Raw genomic sequence first — 9,143 nt, forward strand, 5'->3', positions numbered from 1 at the left:
CCCGCCCCGCCCCTCCCGCCCGCAGCCCCGAGCCGAGGCCCCTGCGAGCCCCGCGCCCCGCGGACGCACCGGAGAGGGAGAGGGCGACCGGCCCTCGCAGCTGGGGATGCAGGGCTTCCTGGAGCCCGTCCTGGGGCTGTCCCGGGACGCCTCCTTCAGATCCCCACCTAGCTGGGGTCTGCGCCCTCCCTGGGGTCCCAGGTGTCCCCTGCCCTCACCCCTTGGCGCGCTGGCACTTGGATGAGGAATCCCCTAGTGGGCTCTTGCCTGTCCCTCTGAGGTCCCCCACCCTATCTTCCCCCCCCCCCCACTTCCCACCCCTTCACCCCCTATTCCCTCCCTCCTTCCCCCTACATCCTACAGCACCCCACCTCCCGCCTAGGGGCCGCCCCTCCCGTCCGAGCTCCAGGGGGCGTGGCCCAGCGCGCGAGCGGCTTATAAAGGTACAAGTGCTTTCACCCTCATCCCGAAGGGGACAGCTCCTAGGAGCCTTCCTTCCTTGGGGTCCCTGGCTTAGGAGACCGCTCGTGCCGGCTCAGTACCTTCTCACGGCCACAGGTGAGTGTGGGAGGCTTCTGGCTCGGCCCTTCCCTCCCAACAGGAAGAAAGTCCGGATGCCTCCAAGCTTTCCTAGGTGGCCACTGGTCTAGCAACTCAAAAAGGTCACTAAGAGTGTCCTTAGTGGCCAGAGGCACTCCAGCTCCGTAGTGGGACGACTGAGGCCAGGGGAAGGGCAAGAAGGAATTACCCAAGGCCCCACAGCTGGTGCCAGAATTCTAGATTTTAGAGCTTCAAGGACTCCAGCAATCAGGCTCCAGTTTCCTTCCCAGTGACTCTCTGAATGCCCTGGGGCCTCCCCATCAGGGTCACCTGGGAGACTGGGGTAAGGACGGGGCTGTGGGAAGCGAGGGTGATGTGCAGCCCCTTGTTCAGGCTGTGTGAGGAGGGGGGCTTCTCCCTGGGTGGTCAGGATGGATGGAGGGGGGCAGGTGGGGCTCTTACCAGCTGCACCTTGCCTTATATAAAAGCTACCGCAGCTGTCTCGCCCCTCCGCAGACCTGGGTTGTCAGAGCCACGATGTGCTGGCCAGGACAGGAGCTGCTGATCTGAACTGGAGGCCTGGGCACTGCCCAGGGCCCTTCGCTGCCTCACCGACCGCCTCCTCTGACCTGTACTGGGGGGCAAGCTGTGTGCGAGACTGCCTGCTGCGGAGAGCTGGCCTATCCGCCCCCGAACATTTGCCAGTCACATCTCTCTTGGCCTCCTACCATCTCGCTAAGGCTGGAGGTCCCTGGGGTGCCCTGCGTGCAGAAGGGAACATCATGGCACCCCAAGGCTTGCTTGTCCCCAGGTCACTCAGGGAGCCTGAGCTTGAGTGTGCTTTGGGATCCAGCTCCTCCAGGCAGCCTCCCTAGACAGATGGCTATAGACTCAAGGCAGGAACCAGATAATCTCCCCATCTGGGGTGGTTCTCCTGTGGGGGAACCTCACAGGTCACACTGGGAGGTTCCCCAGGTCAGATCTAGGTTTTCTCTTTTCTGAGATCTAGCTGGGCCCCCTGAATCAGAGATCATACCCCCACCCCCACTCCCTCAAGCTATATAACTGGAGTCCAGAAAGGCAAAATGCAAGTCCAAGGCCATGCCATGGAATGCCAGATCTCCTCCTCTCCAGTCCTTGGCACCTGGCCGATGCCCCAGTTAGAGGCCAATGTCTTGAGGAGACTACTCCATGAATTTGCACACCCTGTCTAGAACAAGCTTGAGGAAAATATTGTCTCCCCTCTGTTAAATTCGGATTGATTCCTCATTTCCCTTATTCCAGTCTAGCATTTTCTTGCAGCCCTGTTCTGGTGGGAGTCTTCCATTTATCTCTGTTCTTTGGTGACTGGCAAAAGCTGACTACTGTTCATTCATTGAGAACTGAGCGCAACAAAAACCCTGGCCTGGATTTCTACAACCAGGAGCCTCAGTGTAGCTTGTCTCTGGCTGCTTTTCAGCCCTGTGGCTGAACTCAGAGAGTGAGGCTTAGTAGTGTGGCTCAGGCTGTGGCCTTCCAGTCACCTGTCCCTTCCCTGCCATGTCCTAGGGTCTGGTCTGACAGGATTCCTTAGACTCTGGGATGGAGCAGTGCAAAACTGAGAGTTCTGGGAGAGTTTCCTTTCATTGATCTGACCACTCTTCAAAGGGAGGTACCTGTGACAGGAGCTGAGAACTTCCCAGGGAACTTTCCCTATGAGGTCTGAGTCCTGGCTGAGTGACTCTGGTCAAGTCAGTGGCCCCTCTGGAGGTCAATTTCCCTAAGCATAAAGTAAGGTAAAAGGAGAGCATGATCCCTAGTTCCCCCGGTTGGCAGTAATTTCCCAAGTGTGGTGGGTAGCACTCAAGCCAATTGGAGGTGACACATGTCAACTATGTGTTTAATATACATTAGGAGGAAAGAAATCAAACCTGTACTTTGACGCAGGTGTTTTGTTTGGGATGATGCTAAGTGGGTAGATTTAAAGTTGATTTTAGAAAAGCATAAAATAAATAACAGTGCAGGTGCTATAGGGAAATCACAGACTGATGTGTGGAAACCCTGTTTTATTTTATTTATATATATATTTTTTAATTTTTTTTAATTTGTATTTATTTATGATAGTCACAGAGAGAGAGAGGCAGAGACACAGGCAGAGGGAGAAGCAGGCTCCATGCACCGGGAGCCCGATGTGGGATTCGATCCCGGGTCTCCAGGATCGCACCCTGGGCCAAAGGCAGGCGCCAAACCGCTGCGCCACCCAGGGATCCCTTATATATTTTAAGTGGGCTCCATGCTGGGCTTGAACTCACGACCCTGAGCTCAAGACCCTGAGCTCAAGACCTGAGCTGAGATCAAGAGTCAGATGCTTAACCAACTGAGCCACCCATGCGCCCTAAGGAAAATCCTGTTTTAGACTGGTGCAGCGGTGGTCTGGAATTGGGCATTTTGAGTTGGGAGCGTGGATCCAACACTTCCTGACTGTGTGATCGTGTGCAAGTCCCTTACCTTCTCTGAACCTCACTGTAGTCTACCTTTTAGGCTGTGGCCAAGACGGAATGAACGGCTGTGAAGTTCTTGGCACGTAGCAGGAGATCGACGAGCAGCTTCTCCGGTCCCCTCCCCTGCGTGTGTGTTAGCTGTTCTGGATAGGAAGCTTTCTCCTTTCCTTGACCAGCATGCTGACCCTTGAGGACACTGGTTCCTCATCTTTCCCCATCTGATCTCTTGACCTTTTCTTCCCACCCCATGTCTCCGCAGCTGTCTTGAGGTCTCTACGCTGGTGATGATGTCCATGTTCAGACTCTCCATCCCCATCTCGGCCACAGAGCTTCTCCTGGCCTCCACTGTCTTCTGCTTGGTACTCTGGGTGGTCAAGGCCTGGCAGCCTCGGCTTCCCAAAGGCCTGAAAAGTCCACCGGGGCCCTGGGGCTGGCCCCTGCTCGGGAACGTGCTGACCTTGGGCAAGAGCCCCCACCTGGCGCTGTCCAGGCTGAGCCAGCGTTATGGGGACGTGCTGCAGATCCGCATCGGCTCCACCCCCGTGCTGGTGCTCAGTGGCCTGGACACCATCCGGCAGGCCCTGGTGCGCCAGGGGGATGATTTCAAGGGCCGGCCCGACCTCTACAGCTTCTCTCTGGTTACCGACGGCCAAAGCATGTCCTTCAGCCCAGACTCCGGACCAGTGTGGGCTGCACGCAGGCGCCTGGCCCAGAACGCGCTGAAGAGTTTCTCCATTGCCTCCGACCCGGCTTCCTCGCGCTCTTGCTACCTGGAAGAGCATGTGAGCAAGGAGGCCGAGGCCCTTCTCAGCAGGCTGCAGGAGCAGATGGCAGAGGTTGGGCGCTTTGATCCCTATAGATACATAGTGGTGTCGGTGGCCAACGTCATCTGTGCCATGTGCTTTAGCAAGCGCTATGACCACGACGACCAGGAGCTGCTTAGCTTAGTCAACCTGAGTAATGAGTTTGGAGAGGGGGTTGCCTCTGCGAACCCCGTGGACTTCTTCCCCATCCTTCGATACCTACCCAACCCTGCCCTGGATTTCTTCAAGGACCTGAATAAGAGATTCTACAGCTTCATGCAAAAGATGGTCAAGGAACACTATAAAACGTTTGAGAAGGTACAGGCTGGGGGGAGATTTTAGGTGGGTGGTGGGGTGTAGGCAGGTCAGGGCCAGCAGGTCAGAGATAATCGAAGAAGTAGGGGGCTTAGGGGTCTGGAGGGCTCTCAGGGGCCTTCACCCTGGGATTTTGAGGCCGGCGGTAGACTCCATCCTTGGCAAGGAAATAGAACTTTTCCTTGATTAGCCTTTCTCTCCTTCCATCAGACAGCAGTATTTACTGAACACCCAGTCTGTGCAGGACCCTAGGCCAGTTGATGTGGGGGAACAGAAGGGATTACAAAGCTGGTCTCCCGGCTTCATGGGAGAGAGAAGGGTAAAGAGCCTGCCTGGGTGACACCTCTGTCTCGGGTGTCCCTTGAGCTGGGGCTGCCAGTATTCTGAGGCAGGAGATCACCTTAAAGAGGCATGAGAAGCTGGGATGGCAGCCTTCAGGTAGAGGGGTCATCTCTTGAATCAAGGTGCTAGGGATGGTGAAGAATCAGGCCTGGATGGAAAGGTAGGTCTGGGTTTGGCATCTTGTTCACCTGTGGGCCTTCCCGCCCAGGGCCACATTCGGGATGTCACAGACAGCCTGATCGAGCACTGTCAGGATAAGAGGCTGGATGAGAATGCCAATATCCAGCTGTCTGATGAGAAGATTGTTAATGTTGTCTTGGACCTCTTTGGAGCTGGTAAGAGCTACCCCATTGTGCCTTTCCTGGGCCCAACTGCCCCGACCTGCCAACCGCCTGATTTGTCCCTTTGTTCTTCCCTGGTCAGGATTTGACACAGTCACAACTGCCATCTCCTGGAGCCTTCTGTACTTGGTGACAAACCCCAATGTACAGAAAAAGATCCAGAAGGAGCTGGGTAGGTGGTAGCTTCCTTTAAAGTGCTCAAGGCAGAGGGCCTGGCCAAGTTCCGGGCAGCACCTTCATCCACATGGTCCTTTCTGTTCTGCAGACACAGTGATTGGCAGGGCACGGCAGCCCCGGCTCTCTGACAGGCCCCAGCTGCCCTACATGGAGGCATTCATCCTGGAAACCTTCCGACATGCTTCCTTCGTCCCCTTCACCATCCCTCATAGGTAAAGCCCCATGGATCCCCTGCTGTCTGATATTGGGCCTTCCTCAGGTCCATTTACCCCATCAGGGCTGGTGGGAGGGACATGTATGGGAGGCAGGGGGATGTCCTGTGGTCCTGAGCCTGACTGGGCTTCCTTCCTCCCCAGCACCACAAGAGACACGAGTCTGAGTCGCTTTTACATCCCCAAGGGACGTTGCGTCTTTGTGAACCAGTGGCAGATCAACCATGACCAGTAAGTCGAGAGAAGGCAAGGGAAACTTTGCCCTCTGCCAAGCCTCAGACCTCGCTGACTCTGGGCCAGTTGCCCAACCCCAACTCTTTTGGGCTGGGGTTCAACCCACTTGATGCTTTGCTTCTGACCACTTCAGCTCCTCTCTCTGATTACAGGAAGCTATGGGGTAACCCATCTGAGTTCCAACCAGAACGATTCCTCACTCTCGATGGCACCATCAACAAGGCACTGAGTGAGAAGGTGATTCTCTTTGGTTTGGGCAAACGGAAGTGCATCGGTGAGACCATCGCTCGCTTGGAGGTCTTTCTCTTTCTGGCCATCCTGCTGCAGCAGGTGGAATTTAGTGTGCCAGAGGGCACAAAGGTAGATATGACCCCCATTTATGGGCTGACCATGAAGCACGCCCGCTGTGAACACTTCCAATTGAGGGTGCGCACTGAGGGGGCTGAGAGCCCTGCAGCCTAGACTCTGTCTACCTGGCCTGTCTGGGTGGCCGGGCCAGGGGGCTGGCCCGGGGTCAGGGGGGGAGTTTCTAAGCTATGGCCTGAAACCCACAGATACTGGTCTGGCTGGTTTTTGCTTTTTGGGCTGCGGGCAAGCCTGAAGGCTCATGCCTGCCCACCACCCTGGACTTGCTCCTCTGCATACTGACCACAGACAGTGGACACAGCAGGGCCACGAAGGAGCAGATGGGACCTTCTAGAGCTGTGCTTGAGCCAGGAGGCTTGGTAGGATTAGGAGGTCCTCAAGCCCCTGGAAACCTCGAGGGAATGCTCTAGAAGCCCCTGAGCCCAATGACTGTCTGGCTTTCTGTGGCAGCTGACTGTTTTGAGAAACATTCAGAGCAGGCTACACCAGAGCCTGTCCAATCGCTTTGACTATTGGGAGCTGGCAAGAGTGAAGGGAAGAGGCGCAGAGGTGGTCTCCCAGTTTGAACAAGGCTGAGCAAACTGACCACATCTTTCTGGGACACAGTGATGCCTTTTTCTGCTCTCCTTGCAGGCAGGAACAGGGCTGCCTCCTAGCCTTGGAAGGCCCCTGTTCCTGTCCAGGAGGGGCTGGGGACTTGAATCCAAGAGGAGTAGAGAGTGGAGGCAGTACCCAGATTCAGGCACCAGAGACCAAGTCTCTATGCTCTATATAAAAATGCCTTTTAAAATGTTTGTACCAAAAAAATAAAATAAATAAAATAAAATAAAATAAAATAAAATAAAATAAAATAAATAAAATAAAATAAAATAAAATAAAATAAAATGTTTGTACCAAAATAAATAAAATAAAATAAAATAAAATAAAATAAAATAAAATAAAATGTTTGTACACAAGAAGCTTTTATCCAGCCTGCATTGTACTTGTATGTCTGCATTTATCGTATATAAGAGCTTAAGAACAATTTATTGAGTGCAATAGAGAAAATTCTAATCCATGTATCCAGAAATGTGTAAGAAGCATCTACTTAAGCTAACTAAATAAAAGTATTATTCAGAAGTCCTATTGTGGAAATTTGTTGAATCTTGAATGAATCCATCACTCCCCTACATGCCCAGTCTGAGCCCAGTCTCATATTGGGTTTTACTATCGGAGGAAGAAGAGGAGGAGGCAGTGAAGAGGTGAAGCTGTGACTCTAGGGAAGCTCACAATCCAGTTGGGGCAAAAGACTAGCTCTTACTGCCTTCCTCCCAAATTGATCACACGTTGACGAAGCACATCCTCTAGACTAGGCATGGAGGGATATAAACCAAATAAAACACGGTCTCTGCCTTCAAAAGCCTCCCCAACTGGTTGGAGGAGCCAGTTTATAAACACATCATCCAATTCATTCTGAGTAGGGCTCTACCAGAGGGATATATACAGGAAGGTGAGGCCCAGTGCTGGGGCTGGCTGCGTGGTGGGGGTGGGGTGGGGATCCTGAAGAATTTAAGGTCATTTAGGCAGATCGCTCTTCAAACAATGAGAGGGAGGGGGCCCCTGGGTGGCTCAGTCTGTTGAGCCTCTGACTCTTGACTTTGGCTCAAGTCATAATCTCAGGGTCATTGGATGGAGCCTGAGTCAGGCTCTGAGTTTAGCTTGGAGTCAATAAACAAAATCTTAAAAAAAGGAAGGAAGGAAGGAAGGAAGGAAGGAAGGAAGGAAGGAAGGAAGGAAGGAAGGAGAAAGAGAAAAGAAAAGAAAAAGAAAAGAAAAAAAAGAAAAGAAAAGAAGAGAGAAAGAAAAAGAATAAAGGCCAGTCTTACTTGGGTCTCACAGCGTTAGATTCTCAAGTCCAATAGGCTAGACTCTGGTCACGGTGTGGGGGGAGGAGGGAGGTTCTCAGCTCAGAAGCTGTGGTCTACTCCTCACTATTCCGTTTCAGGCCCTGCTGCCTTTCTAGAACCCAAGGCTGGTCACAATTGGGAAAGGAGGACTTTGGTCATTGGGCACCACAAGCAGACTGTGGCCCAGATTTCAACACTGAAAATCCCTGTCCATCTAGGGTGTCAGAGTAGTGGTGCCCAGTAGGGACAGAGGCTGGACCATGAAGCCAGGAGCGGTTCTGGTGGAGAGACGGGGAGATGACACATCTTGAGATGTGACCTCCAGCCTAGCTTGCTTGCTTGCTTGCTTGCTTGCTTTTTAAGATTTTGACAGAGAGAGAGAGAGAGAGAGAGAGAGACAGAGAGAGCACACAAGCAGGGGAAAGGGAGAAGCAGACTTCCCGTGGAGCAAGGAGCCCTATGTGGGGCTCAGTCCCAGGACCCTTTGATCATGACCTGAGCCAAAAGGAGATGCTTAATGGACTGAGCCACCCAGGCACCCCAGCCTAGCTTTCTAACTCAAGCATCGTGCAATGGCCATCACACATCCATTCATACTCTCTGCTTTCTGGCAAGGGGAGATAGAGCCCCCTCAACAAGAGTTTCAGGCTACTGCCAGGAATGAGCTAAAGTTAGTTGGAGCAACCTGTTTATATAGGGAAATGAGGAATTTGGTGCTCAAACATTCTTGTATTGATTTATTTTTTGCTTAAAAAAGAACTTGTATGCCAGACACGAAAGGCCACATATTATATGATTCCATTTGTATGAAATGTCTAGAACAATGTAAATCTATAGAGAAAAAAGTAGATTAGTGGTTGCCAGGGATGGAGGGAGGGGAGAATGGAAGGTGCAGGGGTTTCTTTTAGGGGTGATGGAAATATTCTGGAATTGGGTAGTAGAAATGATTGTATAACTTTGTGAATATACTAATGTCCACTGAATTACACAAGGAAGGCACTTGTTGTAATGAGCATTGGGTGTTATGTGCAACTGGTAAGTCATTAAGTTCTACCCCTGAGGGCACCTCGGTGGCTCAGTGGTTGAGCATCTGTCTTTGGCTCAGGTCATGATCCCGGGGTCCTAGGATGGAGTCCCACATCAGGCTCCTCGCAGGGAGCCTGCTTCTCCCTCTGCTTATGTCACTGCCTCTCTCTCTGTGTCTGAGACATAGAGGGAGAAGCAGGCTCCCTGCAGAGTCCGATGGAGGACTTGAGCCCAGGACCCCAGGATCATTACCTGAGCCCAAGGCAAACGCTCAACCACTGAACCACCCAGGTGTCCCCAAAACTCCCTATTTTCTCCTCCCTGTGGCCATTCTGATACGGGAGGGTGATCTGGCTTGTTCCTTTAAATCTGGTTTCCTTACACCTCAGCATTCTTGGGATTTTTGTAAGCCTGCTTCTAT

The 9,143-nt window shown here is 52.6% G+C and overlaps 1 protein-coding gene across 1 annotated transcript; it reads left to right on the top strand.

Annotated features, from left to right (window-relative positions):
* Nucleotides 1-8: 8 nt before the first annotated feature.
* CYP1A1 (cytochrome P450 family 1 subfamily A member 1) lies at nucleotides 9-6,695 on the top strand. The gene is made up of 7 exons (XM_025984380.2): nucleotides 9-558; nucleotides 3,280-4,141; nucleotides 4,689-4,815; nucleotides 4,904-4,993; nucleotides 5,087-5,210; nucleotides 5,355-5,441; nucleotides 5,597-6,695. The coding sequence occupies exons 2-7, from the start codon at nucleotides 3,305-3,307 to the stop codon at nucleotides 5,904-5,906; spliced, it is 1,575 nt and encodes a 524-aa protein (XP_025840165.2). The 5' UTR covers nucleotides 9-558; nucleotides 3,280-3,304; the 3' UTR covers nucleotides 5,907-6,695.
* The last annotated feature ends 2,448 nt before the right edge of the window (nucleotides 6,696-9,143 follow it).

This window comes from Vulpes vulpes, unplaced genomic scaffold, assembly GCF_048418805.1.
Source record: "Vulpes vulpes isolate BD-2025 unplaced genomic scaffold, VulVul3 u000000678, whole genome shotgun sequence".
Lineage (NCBI taxonomy): Eukaryota > Metazoa > Chordata > Mammalia > Carnivora > Canidae > Vulpes > Vulpes vulpes.

What these genes read in the sequence shown, in the direction of transcription:
- CYP1A1 (XM_025984380.2), top strand. Translation starts at nt 3,305, where the DNA reads ATGATGTCCATGTTCAGACTCTCCATCCCCATCTCGGCCACAGAGCTT. An exon ending in ACTATAAAACGTTTGAGAAG is followed by an intron (nt 4,142 to 4,688) that starts GTACAGGCTGGG and finishes CTTCCCGCCCAG; the next exon opens with GGCCACATTCGGGATGTCAC. An exon ending in TGGCAGATCAACCATGACCA is followed by an intron (nt 5,442 to 5,596) that starts GTAAGTCGAGAG and finishes CTCTGATTACAG; the next exon opens with GAAGCTATGGGGTAACCCAT.